Source organism: Trichosurus vulpecula, chromosome 1 (assembly GCF_011100635.1).
Source record: "Trichosurus vulpecula isolate mTriVul1 chromosome 1, mTriVul1.pri, whole genome shotgun sequence".
Classification (NCBI taxonomy): Eukaryota; Metazoa; Chordata; class Mammalia; order Diprotodontia; family Phalangeridae; genus Trichosurus; species Trichosurus vulpecula.
The window spans coordinates 407,625,410-407,648,515 of NC_050573.1; the positions used below are offsets into that span (position 1 = coordinate 407,625,410).

General features: G+C 36.2%; 1 protein-coding gene across 1 annotated transcript in view; it reads right to left on the bottom strand.

Moving 5' to 3' along the window:
* The window catches only part of OXCT1 (3-oxoacid CoA-transferase 1), a 192,127-nt gene that overhangs the window by 104,732 nt on the left and 64,289 nt on the right, over positions 1–23,106 (bottom strand). The window contains exons 8-9 of the mRNA XM_036740818.1: positions 3,376–3,483; positions 900–1,011 (exon numbers count right to left, since the gene is read on the bottom strand). Coding sequence (XP_036596713.1) covers positions 900–1,011; positions 3,376–3,483 — 220 coding nt within the window. The remainder of the gene's footprint in view (positions 1–899; positions 1,012–3,375; positions 3,484–23,106) is intronic.

Genomic DNA, 23,106 nt, shown 5'->3' on the forward strand with positions numbered 1-23,106 from the left:
AAATTTAAATAACCCAGTATCATTCATCACTCATGAAGAATCAAACAAAAGAATGAGAACATATTCCAAAAATCAAAGGCATTCAAGCTGTGACACAAAGTAACACATACTGTAAAACTGAGCCTAGTCATCTCTTAAAAAATATTAGTCATTTCCAAAAAAAAAAAGCATTTGAGGCATTCTTACCCTGGAAAACCAGAAGTGAACAAAAATTAGGTTTGCAAATATCTCAAACAATAAAAACATAAGTACAATTATCAAGAAAAAAACAAACCAATTAAATCAATTTTCTCATGTTTCTAAAAATAAGAGAACTATGAGCAGTAAAAGAAAGAACAAAGAAGGATCACCATGGGACAAGAAGGACCAATGGGACTACAGATTTTAAAGGAAATTATAAAACTCTAGAGAAAGCAAAGAGGAAGAGTTGAATTAATTTTCTACAGATTAAATCCCATGATCCCCTATGTGTATCAATACCTTTTGTCAGAGGGATAACACAATGGGGAAATGCATAAATGGGGAAAGGGGATATGAGAGACAGGAGAACTAGAGACTCACTCCTACCTAGTACATGAACAAAGAGAGAAGGCTCTATTTTTTTCACCGAGAATTGGGGCTATGAAAGAACAGGATAAAAGTAGTAGAGAGGAGGGGCTGGGATGTGGGGAGCAGAAAGAGTTTCTCTACCTGGAAAGGAAAAAAAAACAATAATTTGAGGTATATACGAAGTATCTAAAATATAAATATACTAGGAATTAGGGGAACTGAAGTTATGGGGCATACACTGGTGAAACATTGAACCTTTGCATTAAAATAAAGGCTTTTCTCCATTAACACAGGGCAAAGAAATCGAGTGCTATTTTTTTATTATATAATTCCCAACAACTAAAGGATACCATACATGCCGTCCTCAAATTCCAGGGCTGCTCGCTTGATGATCCTTTCTCTTACATCATCACCAGGCCTGGATTTGGCTTTCCCACCATCCTTCTTTCGAACTGTCAGACGCTTTAAAAACAAGCAGAAATTAAACTTTACATCATTATTATTATATTTTGGATTTTATCATTGATAAAAGATAAAATTTTAATGAATGAAAAAGGATGACACTAAAACCTCTGAATTAGAGTTGACCCTATAACCTCTGAATAACCTTCAATTCAATTCAATTTAAATTAATTAAATGCCCATTATGCGCATCTTCCTGAGTTCAAATATGGTCTCGGACAGGCACTAGTTATGTAACCCTGGGCAAGTCATTTAACCCTGTTTGCCTCAGTTCCTCATCTGAAATGAGCTGGAGAAGGAAATGATAAACCATTCTCATATCTCTGTCAAGAAAACCTCAAATGAGGTCACGAAGAGTCAGACAAGGCTGAAAAAGACTGAACAAAAACATGCACATGGCACTGAACTAAATAAAGGAAAAAAATAAACTAGGACCTGCCTGCAAGGTGTTTTCATTTTACTGGGAACATACAACATATACACAAAGAAACATAAATAATATATAAAATGCAACACAATTTCAAAGGGGATAGAGTGGATACCAAAAGATTCATGCAGAAATGGCAAAGGAATATGCTTTAAAAGAAACTAGAAGTTATATTGAGGGGAGAGGGAGAAGCCAAACAGAGAAAATAAATGAATACAGAAAAGGAAGATATTTTCACTACCCTCCTTAGAAAATATTTCCCTTTGACTTTATCACGTTGACTGCCATTAGTGATACTCTTTAAACATGTCTGACATGATTCTTCCTTAGATTCTGAAGGGATTAAATAGCATAACTAGAAATGAGGTCACTTAGGTCGTCCCTATCCCTAGGGCAGTCAGGATTTGCTCATCAAGAGCTAATGCTGAGGCTATGTTGCTGTACTCCCCATAAACAGGGCACAAACCACTTCCACAGGAATCAGTTCCTGCCCCATACAAACCATAAAAAACTCAGAAAGTGGCACAAAAAGCAAATCCATAAACTCTTAATTAAGTGTCCATCATGTAGAAGGCACTATGCTAGGTATGCAAAAATGAAATAAGTCCCTATGGAAAAACTTCTTTCTGTGCTTTTAACTGCTATCGTCCTATCCTTTTCCTCCAGTCCTTGCTTATTTTTCATCTTATATTTCAAACTGCCTTTCTGCCTGTACCTTTTCTATAGCCTCTCTCTGGTTCCCTGACCTTCTGCTGCCCTAATGAATCACGCCCTGCTATGAAGCCCGATAGCTGTGCTTGCTTTACAGGCTGCTCTTCCATCTCATCTAGTCCTTGTCAAGTGCAGGATTTTCCTAGTTTGGGATGCTCATCACGGACTTGGGGAAATTATTTTTAAAAAGAAGCAAATAGAGAAAAACATATGCCTAGTAATCACAGTCATAAACAAAAACAATTCAATCAAACTGTGGAAGAATAGTTTGAGATGCTCATCATGGACTCGGAAAAATAGACAGACAGATGGACACGGACGGACACACATACATGCACGCACACACTCTCACACACAGAGCTGCTGATGAACACAGATGAACTCCTCTTTGCTCCCATGCAAAGGTGACTATTCTAGTGGAAAGGTGGGGAGTGAAGGAAGAGGGGAATGGATGTCCTGGTCTGTGGGTGGTCAGGAGACAACTGAACAGAACTACCAAAGGTAAAGCTATCCTTCCCTTACCTAAGAACCAATGAACCTGTACCATTCTTTACAAATTCCCCCAATGCTAGGAAACAGGCACTGGAGGACTGGGGATTTCACAATGGCTTGTCTACTTTACAAGGCTGTTGTATGTAGAATATTTCATGAGCATTGTATCAATGCAACTTGTTTTGGGGTAACTATCTTCACAAATCCATAAAAAATGCCATAAGATCAATGAATTCTTATTTCAGAACTGCTCTCTCTTATGAAGGAGCCCTTAACTTGACATCTTAAAAATATTTTTTAAAATATATTTAAAAATAGGGTTTTAAAAACATATTTTTGATAACTGTATTTCAATATGACTGTCTTCCTTTGTAATCCTACATATTTTGTGTTATTATTTTCAAAATATTATTCTGAGAAGAGACCCTCCATAGTCTTCACCAGCCTGTCAAAGAGGTCCTCCCCACAACACACATATGTTTTTTGAGAATCTTTATTCTAGAGGTATACTAAAGTTTCTGATGTGATGAGACAGCTCTAAGACATGTGGAGAACCGTGATAAGATAGCTCTAAGACATGTGGAGAATCCTAATTCTTAGACCTAAGGAGCGTCAACAAACTCCATGGGACAGGAGTATGGAACCCAAGTCCCCCAACACAAGGTATACTGACCACCTCCCTCTCTCAATACCCTGTAAATACTTGGGCAAGACAAACACGTCGAGTTAATTACCTCAATTCTTTTTTCATACTTTTTTCCTTTTATAAGGCGATGAACATAAATCTTGGGAATATGAATATCTTCTGGAGCAAACGACCCAACATCAACAATTTCTTCAACCTAGACAGAGAGGGAAAGTAATCATCAGATAATGGGATGAGATAGAGAGTAATTTTTAAAACATACAACTAGCCTTTACTAAAGTTGATAATGTGTGTGTGTGTGTGTGTGTGTATTTGAATAGACAAAATACTTAAGAGACAGCATACCAACTTTTTGGATTCCCCCAAATGGAAGAATAACACATAGCAGTTCCCATCAACGTACACAGCTTACAAAATGCTTTCTTCATAACGACTCATTTTATAGATGAGAAAACCAAGTATCATAGGGCACAGAAACTAAGAGTTGGGAGGGATCTGAGAGGCAATTTTTCCCGACTGGAGCTGAACAATTAAATGACTAGTCCAGGGTAACAGAGTTCGTTAAGTGTCAGAGCCAGGTCTTGAACATGGTACTTGTGAATCTTAGACTGTGGCTATTTCCTCGACATTGGCTACACATTGCATCCATAAATTAATTGTTGATATGTATTAACATGCATGTTGGTGAAACTGCAGTCCATCCATTCTGGAAAACAATTTGGGACTATGCCCAAAAAGTCATTAAACTGTGTATACCCTTTGACCCAGCAATACTTCTACTGGGTTTATATTCAGAAGAGATCAAAGGAAGAGGAAAAAGGACCCAGATATATAAAAACACGTATAGCTGCTCTTTTGGGAGGCATCAATGTTGCACAGTTGATGAAGTGCTGGCCAGGGATTCATGAAGAACTGACTTCAAATCCAGCCTTAGATGCTGAATATTTGTGTGATCCTGGGTAAGTCATTTAACCTCTTTCTGCCTCAGTTTCCTTATCCACAAAATGGGGATAATAAGAACACCCACTTTGAAGGGCTATTGTTAGGATCAGATGAAATGATAACTGTAAAGTGCTTACCACACTGCCTAGCAATTATTATCATTTTATAGTAACAAAGAATGGATACTAAGGTGGTATTCATTAGTTGAGGAATGGCTCAACAGAGTATGGTATATGGATGTAATAGAATACTATTGTACTATATGTACCATAAGAAGTGATGAAATGGTTTGAAATAAACCTGGTAAAACTTGCATGAATTGATGGAGAGTGAGAGCAGAATCAGGAAAATATTTATACAATAACAACGACATGGTAAAAAGGAGTAACTGTAAAAGACTTAAGAACTCTAAACGATCCACTAAACATCCCTGATTCCAGGGAACCAATGGCAAAGGATGAGATTCACCTCCTAACAAAGCAGTGATGGACCAAATATGCAAAAGGATTCATTAGATTTCTGAAAATGGCCAGTGGGAATTTTTTTTTTGCCTGACGATGAATTTTTGATACAAGGATTTGGGGTTCTTTTTTTCTCCAGTAGAAGATGAAGTAAGAGGAAAAGGAAATGAATTCTTGTTAACTGAAAAACAATGAAATTTAATAAAAATGCATACATGGATTAAAGCAACAATATTGTCAAAGAAAAATATTCTAGCAATACAGCTGTGCATTAAATTGTGTGGCCTGAACTTTTGCCAATGACAACTCAAATGTACAAAATGCGATGTCACATTCTTCAGACCCAGACTTCTGAAATTAAAGGGAAAATTTTATCATATGAGTGACAAAAATCAATATTAACTCCAGTCTGGACAATTACAGCTTTTTTCTTTAATTAAAGTTGTAGCTCTCTGCTTTTCACTTATAATTGAAATTTTAAAATTACTTTTCCACCCGAGGTTATTATTCAGGCCACTCGCTTGAATAAAAAGACATATTGTAAGAACAGAAAGTTCTCTAAATTAAACTACTATTTTAAAACTAGTTGTTTGTTTTGGGGTGATGAAGTGGGGGATGGACTCAGTATAAAAGAAAGTGTTTTGGACATGAATACAAAGAACCCCAAGTAACAAAATCAAGAAGAACTCAGTTAACATGATCCCAGAAATATAATCAGCCTCGCTTATTAAAATCCCAAGAATTGTTACCCATGAAGATGTTAAGTGTAAGGATAACTATCAGGCAGGGTAAATGAAAAATGAGGAGAAGTTTAAATATCAAACTAGAAGAAGGCATTTACTGGCAAAAATGATAGAGCAGAAAGATAATAATGATAATAATGATGAAGACAACAACAAGACCAGATTGGTTTGTGCAAAGGAGAGTTACATTCAGCCGAGCCTCCCACTCTCCTAAAGCAAATTTTCCAGATTATTCTTCCAGTCGTAGTCATTTTAGAAGCAGTACCACAACCATCCACAAACTATTAGGAAATTGAGAGATCCTATTTACTCACACATTCCTCGACCCTTAAGAGATGCTTTACTGCTGAAATAAAGCAAGGAAGCAGGCAATCACTTTAGTAAAATGCCCCTAGGTGGCTGTGATGACACAGGTGAACACTCCTAGGAACAGCCTGTCCCAGTCATAATCACTCCCATTCTTCAAGGGTGCAGTTAAAAAAGTGTTAAACCTCATCTTTTTACTCTCAATAGATAACAGGTGAAGTTAACTCTTTCTTCACTGGTCCTATTCAAGGTTTCAGAGAGATTGCTGCTGGCAAATTAAAAGAGTTTACCTGGGGGGACATAATAAAAGGAAGGGAAAATAGCATAATTCCTTTTCAAATTAAGGGAAAAGAGAGAGAGAATGTACATAGTAGGAAGAAGGAGGAGAAAGTGAGGCTGGTGACCTTGAACAGACCTTTCCTCACTCAAATCAAAGTCAACTGCAAGTCATGTCATCATTTCCCTGATGTCACGTTCCTCTTTGAGAACGAAAGACAAACACGACAAGTAGGAAGGAGAGAAAATACCACTGGAGAGTTATTTACTACTATGAATGTGTGTAGAGGCAGGCCTACTAAGACTCTCTCTATTTTTGAAAGAAACTTACAATACCAGTAAATGCACTTATTCCAAAACTAAATAAAGTACAGAGAGAGAGGAGTCCTAAGATAACAGTACTCTCAGGATGTCAATTCCTTTTGTTTCCCGATTATTCCCTAAGGAAGAGCAATGATCTCAGCTCTGTCATTTACTAACTGTGTGATCTTGGGTAAATCGTAATCTTTCTGGGCCTCACTTTCCTCATCTATAAAATAAGGGGGCTTGGACTCAATGACCTTTGAGGTACCTTCCAGCTCTCAATCTATGTTCCTATGGTCCTGTCCTCTTTAAGAAGAAATTTTAAGGAAAAAGAGAATTTTCTTTGTCACTTTGTGTTCTGAAGACTAAAAGAGTGGATGGCCATCTTTTCTTGATAGGGTTTTCTTGCTGTTAGTAGGGTTGTTGTTTTGATACCTCACATCTCTCCCTCTAAGAATATTTGTCTTTTTTCAAGCCTCAGTTCAGTTCCTACTTCCTTGTTGGATATTTAAGCTTCTCTTCACTTTTTGGTATTTACCCTACCTGGTAGTTGTCCTAATACTTATAATCTTCCAGAATAACAGTTATTTGGATTAGTAAGTAAGGCCAAGTGATATTAACTGATTTTGTCTTATTACTTGGAAGTTCTTTATGGTTTTGTCCAAATCAGTTTCTTTTATCCTGACTTCAGCCCCCCAAATCTAACCCCCTACAAAACATAACAAAACAACAAACTAGTCTTAAATAGCAGTTGGACTTAGGGTACTTTATGGTCTTACAAAATGTAATAATATATAAATAATAAATGAAATATAGTAATGATATAAATAACATATAAAATAATATAAATATATCCTAGTGAATGGCCTGAATAATAATAAGCCTGGGGGAAAAAGCAATTTTAAAATTTAAAATTTCTTCTAGAAGAATTGATCTGATCCCTCCACTTGCTGGTATTCTCTTACTATTCAAATTATCTTGTATTTACTTTTTATATACAGGTTATTGTTATTCCAATAGAATGTAAACTCTTTAGGAGCAGGAATTGTTTGATTTTTTTTCTTTATATCCATAGCTCCTTAGGTACAGTGCTCAATGAAGATAGTGATAATGCATTTTTATAAATGGCCTTAAATGGGCATGATAAGGACCAGAAATCAGATCTAGGCTCTAGTCTTGCCTCAACTATTCACCAGATATACACGAAAGTAGGAGAGTCATTTTTACTATAGGAAAGTCATTTTTACCTCTTCTGAGTCTTAATTGTCATTCGTATAAGGGGGTTAGACTTTATGATCTCTAAGGTCCTACCTTGGTGTTGATAGGGCATCATTTGTATGGAAGAGAAATATGTAAGATATTGTAGTCATCAATCACTTTTGACATCTTGGTCTGACAACAATAATAAAATACTCTTACACAATTCTATACAAAAGGAGTTTATTTATCAAAGAAGCCTAAATCCTTTCTGTTGCTGTTACTTCCACCATTGGTTTTTTTCCCCTGTTTCACTAAATGAACACTGAAAATTACCAAATCCAGACAACGTTTTATTACAAAGGGGAAAGACAGTATATTCCAAAACAAATGTGCTTTTTTAGAATTTTTTTAAAAACAAAAAAAATTTAAGAGTCAAAAGACTAACTGCAAATGATAAAAACAACATGAAAAAGTCTTTCAGAGTGAAGAAATTACATGCAAATTAGCTGTCATAATTATAACATATCTCCCTCAAATAATATCAACATTTAACTTTATTGAAAAATTCTCAAGTGAAATCAAAGCTTTCTCAGGATTAGTTACCAGAGTTAACAGCATAGGGAGAAAATACTTGGAGGACAAACCAAAAAGAAAACATATGTTTTCAGACAATCTGTGAAGAAAAAAAAAACAACTTGAAAAAGTAAAGGAACAGAAATATATTGGTGCTGAAAACTGAACGGACAGAAGAATTCAATATACTAAATTTTGAGATCCTGTGAAAGAAAACAGAGAGATAGTCAGGGCTATTTATGGAATAAATGCTAGGGGAAAAATACAGCTATGGTATGGAAAAGAACATAAGGTCAAATCCATGAGATAATAAAAATGTAAAAGAAAAAAAAGCAGCAAATATGAGCTCCCCAGAGAAAAAAGACAAGGTCTTTTCCTCCCTGCAAATGACAAGATCATTAGGTTGATACAAATACCCACTTGTGATAATACAGGAGGAAAAGGGATCAAAATGAAGGATGTGGCAGCTGCTATGGTATTGCATTCCAGACCAAGATAAACAAAGAGCAAAGGTAGCTGAGAAGAACAGAGACTTTTCACTGGTACTATGTATAGTTCTTCTCTAGCACCATCTGGTACTACCCAGAAACCCAGACACTTGAGACTTCTCTAATTAGTACACGTCTTTGCTCATTAACAGGAAAACGGAGGCTAGGAAATGTTAATTGTTATTGACTTGAACTTCATATTAAACGATCCTTTATTATTCCTCCTCCCTAGCCCTTTTTATCAGGCTGAAAAGTTTTATTTTAACCTTCTGAGAAGGATAAAAATTATGTCCCTTCCCAGGTGACACCATTTTCACTTTTATTTGACAAATACTTATATTCTTGATTTTCTAAGGGAACAGGGATGCTACATTGCAATAATTTTCTTCCTTTTTGTGTTGTTGTTTTGGAGTCAGCACCATCCATTATAACTAAAGAAGTGATCTAACCCTTGAAGGTCATTAATGAAAAATGCTGCACACTTGGCAAATTCTGTATGATAGGTACAAAATAGGGGATTGCTCTAGGAGGAAAAAATGATACACTACGTTTTTTTTTAAGATTCATCCTAACCTTTTTTAAAGATTAACCTATTTTTTTCTTTGCTAAACACACATACACACACATATACGAAACAATAAACAAGAACAGATTAGCAGAGATAATAATGAAACTAGAAACCTAGGTGAGATATCAAATAATAACTACAAAAATAGAATTCTGTATGAAATATATATACACGTCTGATGATAGTTATATTATCAGTGCAAATACTGAAGGTTTTTTTTTTCCAATTAACAAGTATTTTTTCTCTTCTTCCACCCCCATCCCCTAGAGAAAAAGAAATTAAAGAGAAGGAAAAGAAAAACTTAACCCTTGTAATGAATATGCATAGTCAAGTGATCTTGTGTCTTGTAGGAACATCTGTCAAAATAGAGGGAAGGAACATGCACTATCATCAGTCCTCTGAATTCATGGTTGGTCAAGGCATTGATTAGAGTTCTTAGGTCTTTCAAAGCTGTTTGTCTTTACAATGTTATTATTATGTAAATTGCTCTTCAGGTTTTGCTTACTTTACTCTGCATCAATTCATAGTTTTCCCAAATTTCTCTGAAACTATCCTTTTTTTTTTTGTAGTTTCTTACAATGGCATTCCATTACACTTATATACCAAGATTTGTTTATCCATTCCTTGATTAATGAGTACTCTCCTTTAGATTGCATTCTCTGCCATTCTCTGGTTCAAAGCTGAAGAGAAGGTGCTTGATCCATCTTCACCTAGAGCTCCTTACATTGATGAAATTACAGGTATGGATGGAAAGGAAGGAAGAGGGAAGAAAGGAAGGAAGGAAGGGAAGGAGGGAGAGAGGGAGGGGGGAGGGAGGAAGAAATCAGCTAGAAGTCTATCATTATTAAATTAAATATTTGTAAAGCACTTAACACAGTGCCTGGCATGTAGTAGGCATTTAATAAATGTTTGTTGCCTGTCTTACTTCCTATTATGATTATTAGACCTTTGGCTCCTCCAAAAATTTATTTGCCTCAAAGATAGAAAAGAATTAGAATAATAAGCTTATAGGAAACAAATTTAAGTTGAAAAAGACCTTAAAGATCATCTAAGCCAGAGGTGTCAGACATACACTGGCAACATGCCCCGAGTGCACTGGAACCAGATTAAAATGTAATTGGGAAATACTTAACAAAATAAATAACAATATAATAGAACACAGATAACATTATATTTTAAAACTAAGTCTATATTCAGTCCACAGGGATCCTTATGTAGAAGTCAGCGGCCCCTGTTTCTATTGATGTTTGGCACCACCGATCTAGGCTAACGTTTTCCATTTACAAATGAGGAATCTGAATTACTAGGAAGTTGTGATTTAGCAAACAAGATTCTTTGCCTCCTAATTCAACATTTTCCACTATGCCTATGAGTTCCCCCAGCTGTTGTCATGATTTAAACTTATCAAAAAAGGTTTTTATTTTGGGTTAGGTTAACAACTGGTTGTCAACAAAAACATGTATAAGGATAATATATTATTTTGGCCATCTTCACAAATACTGTTTTAATATGCCACCAGGCCCTGAGGTTGAAAGCAGGCAGCTGGTAAGTTGATGAGATATACCAAATGCTCATTACCTGTATTAGACCAATCTCTTTCTCATTACTGTAGACTTCACTAAAGGATCTTTGTAGTGTTCTAATGCTCAGTGCACTTATGACTAATGCCATTTGAAAACCTGGAGACCTTGTTAGCAACTAATATGAAGGTGGGAAGGGAGAGTAGTGTCAGGGCTTATATAGGACATCTTCTATGGCTTTGTTGAATGTCATTGGTGAAGGTAAATTTGTGTACAAATATACATTCTCTAAAGTCCTGTTCCAAAGCCAAACCCCACTCCTCCCTGCCACCCCCACCCCCACATGGAGTAGTCGATGGAAAGCTGGCCTTGGAGTAAGAAAGACCTGGGTTCCAGTTCACTTATGACACATAACAGGCCTCTGCCCTTAAAGTGCTGACATTACCTTGATGGACAATAGCACAGATAAGTAAAACCAAGTAAATTCATTGATAAAATTACAGGTATCAATGGGAAGGAAGAAAGAAAGAAGGAAGGAAGGAAGGAAGGAAGGAAGGAAGGAAGGAAGGAAGGAAGGAAGGAAGGAAGGAAGGAAGGGGAATAGAGTTTTAATACATGGGAGGAATAGGAAAGGACTCTGGTAGGAATACCTAAACTGTGCCTTGAAGAAGCTAAGGATTCCAAAAGATGAAACTGAAGAGAGAGAGAGAGAGAGAGAGAGAGAGAGAGAGAGAGAGAGAGAGAGAGAGAGAGAGAGATTTATCTAAATTTATCTAAATCTAATCTAATTTTTTTTGGGGGGGGAGATAGTCCAAAGACATGGATGCAAAAGTACAATGCAGCAATGGTAATATAATTTTGAAGATCTTTCCCACCCATTAATAGACCCATGTGAGACCCTGCTTATATCACAGGAAGCCTAAGTCACATGTGGTAGGAGGAGCTTGCTGAATGTGGAACTAGAAGAGTGGAGCAAGAAATGCTCAGAGCAAGTTAGAACTGTGAGAGGAGAAGGACACAGACAAGGAGGGAGCTAGGATTAGAGAGTGTTTGCGGAAAGGCCCCAGCAAGGGAGGAAGGCTAATGGGATGGTGAGGCTCCATGGTGTGATATTGTGTCTTAAATTCCTTGCTGCTATGATGAAGTGGGCTTACTGGTTTTGGGATTTGGTCGCTGCTTGGATGGATTGGACTTACTGCTTTTGGGATCTGGTCCTCTGGTGTCTGAATAAATGTTTTACTTCTTCTACCTTCTATATGGAGAGTCTCTTATATTTTGCAATACAGACCTACACAGGCATATTCACAATCATCACTGATGTTGCGATTACTGCCTTGCTGATACAAAGGCATACATGGAGTGGTGGATAGGCTGCTTGAGTTGAAATTAAAAGTTTGTCAGGGGCAGCAATGTGAAATCAATTTAGAAAGATAGGTTAGAACCAGCCTGTGGAAAATTTTAAATGCCAGAAGAGTGTATTTTATCCTAGAGGCAACAAGAATCCACTATGCTTCTAGAGTAGGGAAGTCATATGGTCAGCCTTGCACTATAAAAATGTCCTTTTGGCACCTATGTGTAGGATGGATTCCAAAGAGGGAAAAACTAGAGACAGGAAGACCAATTATAGAAGGCTACTTTATAGAAGGGGTTATAGAAGGAGCTCAGGACAGAGATGCTGAAAGCAGGATGAGGATGATAAGCCTGGGAGTGATGTGAGTGTGGAGAAGGGGAAAGAAGATGAACAGGACCTGGCCATGGATTGGATATGGGAAAAGGAGAAGGAGGGAGAAAGGCGAAGAACTCTGTGGTTGCAAACCTGAGCAACAGCAAGGATGGTTGGGCCCTTGATAGAATGATAGATAAGATGGATGGGTTTCAGGGGGAGAGAGATAATGGATTGCATTTTGGTCATGTTAAATTTGAATTACCTGAGGGATCCCCTAGAGAACATTTAACAGGGAGTTAGTGATCTAGTTCCTGGTCTTAAGAGAAAGATGATGGCTGGATATGTAGATCTGGGGAGTAATCTGCATAAAGATGAAATCTATATACATGGGAGCTGATGAGTCCATAGAACAACCGAGAATAAAGAGAGAGGGGAAGGCCAGAGCCTTGTGGTATATATCCATGCAAAAGCAAGGCTACAATTTAGTTTTTACGAAAAGAATGAAGAGTGAGAAAAGGCCTTTGGGTTTAGCAATTAAGAGATCCATGGATGGAGCCATTTCAGATAAGTGGTGGGATGAAAGTCAGACTACAAGGGAGTGAGAAGGGTGTCAAATGTGAGGAAGTATTGTCATCCAGTTAAGCACCTACTATGTGTCGAGCACCATGCTAAGAGCTTAAACGCAAAGAAAGGAAGAAAAAAACCATCCCTGCTCACAAGGAGCTCGCAGTCTAATGGGGGAGACCATAGGCAAACAACTATGTGCAAATAAGATACATACAGGATAAATTGGAAAAGGCTTTTTGTAAAAAGCTGAAGCAAGGAGTAGAAACAGCTTTTTCTAGGAGTTTGGTAGTGAACGAGAGGAGAGATATACAGCAACAGTTTGAGGGGGATTACAGGATCATGGGAAGATTTTTTTAAGGCAGAGATCTGAGCATGTTTGAAGCCATCAGGGTGGGATCCAGTAGATAAAGACTGAATATTAAAGACAGAGAGGATAGGATCTTACCACAGTAGATGTTGACATGCAAATTGCAATTATCTTCTTGGTGGTTTGTTTGCTTATGTTTCCCATGAGGACTATTAAGACAGGATGATTACAATGATTAGCTGACACTACTTAGCACTTTACACTTCACAACTCACTTTGTGAATATTCTCATTTGAGCCCACAACAATCCAGAAAGGTAGTTCTCATAGGTATTATTATTCTGCATTTTAGAGAGGAAACTGGAGCAGAGAAAAGTTTAAGTGATTTTCCCTATGGATCTCTCTAACTCCAAGTAAACAGGCCTAAGAAAAGACTTTTCTTGTTTTTAGGAACCAAAGAAAACCACCTCCAATAATTCCTTTATTCACCCCTCTGAAGAGAACATGTTGGTCATCTGCCCATTTAGTTGCTACTTTTGTTTCATTTATAGTAAAACTGTCAATATGGGATATTCTGTTCAGTTCTTTCCATGCCCATCAACTCAATTTTTGAAGAAAGATTGCACATTGGGAATATAGCAACAGTTTACTTTGGCAGAAGGTCTGAAGGACATTAGAATGTAAGTTCCTTGAGGGCTGAAACTATTTCTGCCTTCCACTTATCTTCCCACCACAAGGCACAGTGCCTGTCCCGTTAAGCAGAGATGTCAAACTCAAAACCCTGTAGCTCTCCTTGGTACTAACCAGATCAAAATATTATTGGGAGATAATCAACAAAATAAATAAAAATGCAATAGAATATAGATAATGTCAATGTATGTCTAAGTCCATTTGCACAGCAGGAATCCTTATGTATAGTTTAGTGGCTCCCATTTTTATTTGAGTTTGTAAAGTAAGCACTTAAATTCTTATTGACTCTTTTTTATTTACATAAAATAAATTTAGAATTTTGGGAGCCTCTTGGGAGCAGAGCCAAGATGTTGGAATAGAGGAAGCACTCAACTGAGCTCTCCCAATATTTGCCTCCAAACAACTTTAAAATAACACTTCAAATTGAATTATGGAATGGCAAGGTCAGAGTGAGACACTCTTCCAGCTCAAGACAACTTAGGAGGTTAGAAAGAAAGATCTGCAACACAGGGATAGAGACTGGCCTGGAGCCCATGTGGATGAAACACCAGTGGTAGACCTGGAGGGATGACAGAAGCAACAGCAGCTTCAGGAGCTCTCAAGGCAGACACAGCAAGGGGCCCCAGAAACAGTTCAGAAAGAGATTACAGAAGAACCCCGTTAGCATTACATGAAGGACCAGACATTGTTTGGCAACAACACTGACTATACCTACTTTGGGGTCACAATTCTAGAGTAGAGAGGAGCGCTTTTGGGCAAGAAAGGGTGAAAATCCAGAGGGACGGTATCACTCCTGGTCCCAAGGGATCAGGTACCCTTCCTGGGTAAGAACCAAAGTGCAGACCAGAAGAGCAGTAACCAGACTTCTCAGATCACACCAGTTTGGAACCACTGAAAACTTGAACTAGCTCTGAAAACAACAGTGTGAAAAAGCCTGAAGCTTGAGAGAGTACCCCCACTTTCACCCCCTAATCCTGAACAAAGTCCATCTTTAACATAAAGTTCAAAATCAAAAAGTAGCATGGAAAAATGAGCAAATGACAACAAAAACAACCATACCATAATAAGCTTCTATGGTGACAAGGATGATTAAGACATAAACTCAGAAGACAATGAAGTCAAAATAGCTACAAGCAAAACCTCAAAGAGAAAAAAGTGAATTGGACACAATCCCAACAAGAATTCCTGGAAGTGCTAAAAAATGATTTTCAGAATCAGGGTGGTAGAAGAAAAATTAGGCAAAGAAATGAAAGCAAAAGAAAAAAATTAGGAAAAGACAAGAGCTTGGTAAAAGAGGCACAAAAAATAGTGAAGAAAATAATAACTTAAAAAACAGAACTGGCCAAATAAGAAACACAAAAATTCATTGATGAAAATACCTCCTTGAAAAGCAGAACTGGCCAAATGGAAAAAGGAGATACAAAAGATTATCAAAGAAAATTATTTGTTAAAAACTAGAATTGGGCAATTGGAAGCAAATGACTCCATGAGAAACCAAGAAACAATAAAACAAAATTAAAAGAATGAAAAAAGAAGAAAATATGAACTATCATATCAGAAAAACCAACCTAGAAAATATATTGAAGAGAAATGATAAGAATTACTGGATTACCTTAAATCTTTGATCAAAGAAAGGGCCTAGATATCATATTTCAAGAAATTATCAAAGAAAACTGCCCCAATATCCTAGAATTTGAAGTTAAAATAGAAATCGAAAGAATCCAATGATCACCACCTGAAAGTGACTCTAAAATGAAAACTCCCAATAATATTACAGACAAATTCCAGAGGTCCCAGGTCAAAGAGAAAATACTTCAAGTAGGCAAAAAGAAACCATTCATATATCATGGAGCCACAGTCAGGATCACCCAGGATTTAGTAGCTACCATATTAAAGAAAAAGAGGGCTTGGAATATATGCTAGAAGGCAAAAGAGCTAGGATTATAACCAAGAATAACCTACCCAGAAAAAGTAAGAATAATCCTTAAAGGAAAAAAAATGAATATTTAGTGAAATAAAAGACTTCCAAGCATTCCTGATGAAAAGACCAGAACTAAATAGAAAATCTGACTTAAATACAAGACTCAAGAGAAGCATAAAAAGGTAAATATAAAAGAGAAATCAGAAGGGATTCAATAAGGCTAAAGTGTTTGCCTTTCTAGATAGGAATATGATATATGTATCTTCTAAGAATTCTATCATTATTAGGGCAGTTAGTTTCTACATAGAAAGAGGCTGTAGAAATGAGTGGATTATGTTGGGATGACATAAAAAATGGATAGAAGAGAAAGAGGTATGCCCTGGGAGATGTGGGAAAGGAGAGGAAAAATGGAGAAAATTATCTCACATAAAAGAGGCACACAAGGAAGATCTTTTACAGTGGAAGGGGAAAGTGGGGCTAGGGGTTGGGCAAAACTTGAACCTCACTCACATCTAAATTGGTTCAAAAAGGGAAAATATATATACACACTCAATTTCTAAAAGAAATCTATCTTGCCCAGCAGGGAAGTAGGAGGGGAAGGGGATAAGAGAGACAATGAGATGATAAAAGGGATGGAAGATAAAGAAGGCCATGGTCAAAAGCAAAACAGATTTTAGAGGAGAGATACGATGAAAAGAAAAAAAGAGAAACCAAAGAAAACAGAATGGAGGGAAATACGCATTTAAGTAATCATAAGTATGAATGTAAATGGAATGAACCTACCCATAAAACAGAAGCATGTAGAATGTATTAGAAATCAGAATCGAACAATATGCTGTTTACAAGAAATGCATGTGTAACAAAGAGATACACAAAGAGTTCAAATAAGGAACTGGAGCAGAATCTATTATGCTTCAGATGAAGTAAAAAAGACATGGATGGCAATCATGATTTCAGACAAATTAAAAGTGAAAACAGACTTAATTAAAAGAGCAGGAAAAAGCAGGAAAACTACATCTTGCTAAAAGGTACCATAGCCAATGAAATAATATGAATATTAAATATATATTTACCAAATGGCATACCATCCAATATTCTTAAAGAAAAAGTTAAAGTTAAATGAATTACAGAAGGAAATAGACAGTAAAACTATGCTACTGGGGGACCTCAACTTTCCTCTCTCACAACTAGATAAATCTACCATAGAATAAATAAGAAAGAAAGAAGAAAGACAATCTTTGAAAAAATAGATATGACAGACCTCTAGAAAAAACTGAATGGGAATAGAAAAGAGTATATCTTTTTCTGAACTGTACATGGCACCTTCCCTAAAACTTACCATGCATTAGGGTATAAAAACCTCACAATCAAATGCAGAAAAACAGAAATATTAAACACACACTTTTTAGACATAACCTAATAAAAATTACATTTAATAAAGGGCCACAGAAACATAGATTAAAAGTTAATTAGAAACTAAATAATGAGTGGATAAAAGAGAAAACCATAGAAAAAATAAAAAATTTCCTTAAAGAGAATGACAACAATAAGACAACACTTCAAAATTTATGGGATGCACCCAAAGCAGTACTGAGAAAAAAATTTGTATCTCTAAATAAGAACATCAATAAAAGAGCAGATCAATGAATTGTACATTCAACTAAAAAAACTGCAAAAAAACCAAATTAAAAATCCTCAGTTAAACACCAAAATAGAAATCCTAAAAATCTAAGGAGAGATTAATAAAATTGAAATAAATGAATAAATAAAAGCAGGAGCTGGTTTATGCAAAAAAAAAAAACAATAACATAGATAATTGTTTGGTTAATTTGATTTACAAAGAAATCCAAATTGCTAATACTAAAATGAAAAGGGTGAATGCACCTCCAATGAAGATGAAATTGAAATTATTATTAGGAGTTATTTTGCCCAACTGTGTATCATATATCTTCTGATTTTTTTAATATTATGATGTTTAATATTAAGGTCACATATTGTAGAGTGTGCTATAAGGTGTTGTCTAAGCTTAATTTCTGTTCAACTGCTTTCCAGTTTTCACAACATTTTTTATCAAATAAGGAGTTTATTCCTAGGTAATTCATGTTTTCCACTTTATCAAACACTGGGCTGCTGAGTTCTATTGTTTCTGATTCTCCCCATCTTGTCTGTTTCATTGATCTATCTGAATATTCTTTAACCAATATCAGATAGTTTTGATTACTATTCTCCCTTCATCCCTATCTCTTCAACATTTCCCCTGATATCCTAGATATTTTGTTTTTCCAAATAGATTTTGCTATTATTTTTACCTAGTTCTGTGTATCCCTGGTAATTTGACTGGCATAGTACTAAAACTATAAATCAGTTTAGGTGGTTTTATAATTTTTTATTATATTAAGACAGTACTTAATATTCCTCCAACTATGTAGATTGTTATTTCTTTAAAGAGCACTTTGTACCTTGCAAAATTACAAGGTTTTTTGTGTGCTTTGGTGGGTTGATTCCCACATGTTTTTTTTTTTAATTTTGGAGTTACTTGGAATAGGATTTCCTTTCTACTATTGCTTCTTGTATTTCTGTTATTATATGGTAATGGTGTTGATTTTTTTAAAATTTATTTTGTAGCCTGCAACTTTGTTGCACCTATTGTCTCAATTAGTATCTCTGCTGATTCCCTAGGGTTTTCCCAGTAAACTATCATATAATCAGCAGACAAGAATAATTTTATCTCCTCTTCATCTATGTTTATTATATTAATTGCTTTCTCTTGTCTTATTGCTATTGCTAGAATTTTGAAAACTATATCAGATAATAGTGGGGAGACTGGGGATCCTGGCTTCAGTCCCTTATTTATTAGAAAAAGTTCTAGTATATCCCCATTGCATATGATGTTTGCTTTTCATTTAAGATTTTTTTTAAAAGTTTGATCTATGCCTATATTTTGTTGATTGATTTTTAGCAGCCTACTCTTCCTTTTCTGCTGTCACCGCAGTAGGAGTGTAAGAATCACTAAAAATTTTGGAACATTCTGATACTCTTCTTACCAGTTGTCAAAGCTAAAAAAATCACACACTGGCCCTCCCTCTGGTGATGGGCCTCTGTGTAGTTAGCTAAACTTTTCCTCAAATGTAAGAGACCCATAGTATGTTGCTGGTCTCATACTTTAACCCTTCCAGAGTTTGAGAGCCTAACAAACACTGTGCTCCAGCAACATGATCTGTGAGAACTTAGGGGCATCTGAAAAACCAGAATCTACTGACTCAGCCTCTGAGAACCCCATACCATGAAGCAGTGCTAAAAAATTTTACTCTGTCAAAGGGTCATTTAAAAAATAAACATCAAAAAATTCAAAGTATAAATATAGTTTCCAGATACCTGGTAAATTTTAAATACCAGCTTATCTGTAACAATACAAATAAAAACATACTATCCCTACATACTATGAGGAGGATGGGGAGAAAATAGCAATTAAATTAGGATTATATTGCAATAAAGGTAAGGAAAAGATAATTTTTTTTTGTTTTATGAATGTGAGAGTATCAGTGATGCTGAGAGAAAAGTGCCATTTTAATACTATTTGTAAAAATTTCAAGTGATTAGTAAGCCTCAAAGAAAGCAATAATGAAAAAAAAAACAGTCTAACACATAAGTTGCAAGGCTACATAGAAGGGATTTTAAAAATTTAATTGATGAATGAATAAGCATTTATTAAGTGCTTACAATGTGCCGAGCACAGTACTGAGTGCTGGAGACAAAACTTAAAAGGGGACAGCCCTTGATCTGAAGAAGCTCACACTGTAATTAGGGGAAACAACATATAAAACACATAAAATCTCTCCAATTATGCAAAACAGAATATTCTATTTAATCTAAAGACAAAAGAGGTACTTTATATATTGTGCTTCTAATTTCTGTAAAGTCACAAAGAAAATCCAACTCAGCTTGGAAGGTTGTTAGCAGAAAGACTGATACAATAGCTTTTTGTTGAGAGAAATATACACATATCAAAGGCAAAACCCAATTAACCCCAAAGAAAAAAATCTTTTTCTCCTTGTCCAACTATGGTCTTTAAATCCTATAAAAATTTAAAAAAATTAATCATATCCTCAGCCTTGTTTTATTAACACGAAGCTCAAATGCCCTTCCCTTGACACAAAGAGGAGAGCTACAGCTAGCTTCATTGATTTATTCCTAGGTCTGTCTGCCTCATTGATGTCAACGTGAGCTGGATGTAGTCTTCCTTTCCTATCTATTTGAGAAAAACGATCTTTTTGATCATCCCTGGAAAAGCAGGACCCGTGACAACCATTCCATTCACAATGCCTGCTAAAACATATGAATGGAACATACTCTAACACTGCATTTAACACATCTGATGCCAGATCTTCAACTCAGGAGCAAAAATATCTAGCAAAGATGCAGAAAGAACTAAACGGGACAAGCGAGGTGTCACAGTGGTTAGAGTGCTGGTCTTGGAGTCGGGAAGACTTTGGTTCAAATCTAGCCTCAAAGACTTATTAGCTGTGTTACCTTAGACAAGTCAGTTGACCTGTTTGCCATAGTTTCCTCATCTGTGAAAGGGGGATAATGATAGCACCTGGAGTTGTTGTGAGGAGGAAATTAGTTAAAAATTTGTAAAGTGTTTAGCACAGCGCTTGGCACATAGCAAATGCTATATAAAGGTTAGCTACTATGATCATAAAGAAACTTGAACAATTCTTCAGGTACATTAGCTCTCTCTCTCCCTCTCTCCCTCTTCCCCCCCTCCCTCTCTCTTTCCCTCCTTCTCCTCTTTTTAAAAAGAAATTTAGATGGGCAATGGAGAAGAATAAAATAGAAAAATAAATCCTGACACTAAGTACTATTTTACAAGAAAGAGCCAAGAAGCATCTACTGCCTTTGAATACTTCTGGGAATTCATGTTGAGATTATTCTGCTTTAAAATGAACCAAATAGAAACTTGCTTTTTTCTTATGATCCAAAATTTATGTCAATTGATTTCTTTTATTGATTATATTGTCTTGAAGAAAACAAGGGTGGCCATGTGGTACAGTAGAAATAGCATCAGGTCTAGAGAGAGAAGAAGTAAAACCATGTTAAGGCAAACCTGTCCAAGAAACATTCGGAAGATCCTAAAACAAGAGAAGCAGACCTCAAAAACATAAAATAAAATAAAATTAAGTGTATTCCTGTGAATGGAGGCAGCAGGCTTTGAAAAGGCTGACAGCATGAGAAGGTGGTTGATAGGGTTGATAGGGATGAGACATGTGTTGTTATTTTATACAGACAAGGATAAAATAACTGTACCCACAAAGTAAAGGACAGATAATATTCCTGCCCCAGCAATGAAACTCCTTGTTTCATAGTGTTCCAGGCTAAAATCACTGCCCCTGTATTCTATTAAGTTAAAACAAGGCAGAATCAGAGCATCCATAAAGGAAACACTAGAGAAACAAATGCTCTGTGCTAGCTAAGTTGTATGTTATCTCAACTGTACACCAGATGCAAGGGGAGGAGGGAAGGTGATACTGAATATGTGCCACTTAGGGACATTTCCATCTCTGTAAAAAAAAGATCCCACCAAAGCCTTAAAAAAATATTCAGGTGGGCTCTCTGGCAATGCTTTTTCTGACACTGTTTCATTAACCAATAACACCAGTAACGGATGACTCAGGCTGGGGCAAAAAAAAAATGACTAAAGCCCCAGAGTGTGAAGCAGTCAGTCAATATTTAAATGCTACTCAATCAGTCTTAAGCTATAACATGTTGAAAAAAAAGTTTACTGGAAATCATGGATATGAGATCTCATCAATGTGGGTAATATCCACAGATCACAACCCATCCAAAGTCTGCTCACACCGTGCAACTCTCTCTCTTAATTCACCCAGCTGTACTCACTCTGAATTTCAAACCTCTACTCTGAGTTCCTTCCCTACTACCTACCCCCATCCTTTTCAAGTAGAGAGAGACTTGGAAATAGGAATTAGTTGATTTCAATAATATAAGTCAATGTGCCTTCTCCATGGGTGGGAGAGTGGCTGGAGGGAGGGAGAGAATTTAGAACTCAAAATAAGAAAAATTAATGTTAAAGAAAAATAAAGAACAAATCAACTTGAAAAAAAGAAACAGTCCTTTTCCCCCTTCAGAGTTTGTGTAAGAGGAAATCAAAGTCTAGGGGTGGGGAACCTGTAGCCTAGAAGCCACATGTGGTCCTCTAGGTCCTCAGATGAAGCCCTTTGACTGAATCAAACTTCACAGAGCAAAGCCCCTTAATGGAAGGATTTGTTCTGAAAGCTTGGAGTCAGTCAAAAGGCTGCATCCAATGACCTAGAAAGCCACGTGTGGCCTCGAGGCCATAAGTTCCCCAACCCTGAGTACCCTAGATCATGAGATAAGAGATTTCAAAGGGCTCAGAGGAAAGCTACATGGACAAAAATTATTATTAAATTACCATTAACTTAAAAATAAACTAAAATAATTATTAAATTAATACTACTACTACTACAACAAATCAATGATGTAGCTTGATGTAGTAGAGAGCACATTGGAGCTGGGGATCAGGAAGGTCAGGGTTCAAATTCCACCTTAGACACTTTCTAGCTATGTGACTCAGAATAAGTCATTTAACCTCTCCACCTCTGTTCCTCATCAGTAAAATGGAGATTAAACCTGTAGCACTTAGTTCACAAGGTTTCAAGGATGCTTGAATAAGATAATGCATGTAAAGTACTTTGCAAACTTTGAAGAGCTATGTAAATGTCAGTTATTAAAAGGGATGGTGTGTCCAGATGGGATAAATATATAATAATTGATTTTGTCTTTTCTCCTCTAATATCGACTTTACCAATTTAAGAAGACTATTTGGAATCAAATACACAAACACATTCAAGGGGCTTTGACAAAATCTTGAGGTCACTAAATAACCACAAATAATAAACCCAGGGTATTATGATAGTTTCTTCTTTGGGAAAAGGGCAGCTGACTAGTTTGGGAAGAGCTTTTATAGATGGCTACAACAAAACCATAAGAAGAAATTCAATTTATTTTATAACTCATATAAACCACATTTGAGCCTTTATGAATGCTGCCAATAAAATTCCTTTTGATTAGCATGGCACTCCTCCAAAAGCAAATTTGTGGCACCCTGGAAATTACTGTCTCTTAATTTCATTAATTTTTGGTTGTGCACCCAGGAGGATTTGCAAAAGACCCCTAAAATATTTCAAGATAGTCTAGCTTTAGATGGTAATCAACATGGTAAATGTTCAAGGAATTATAGAAATTTATTC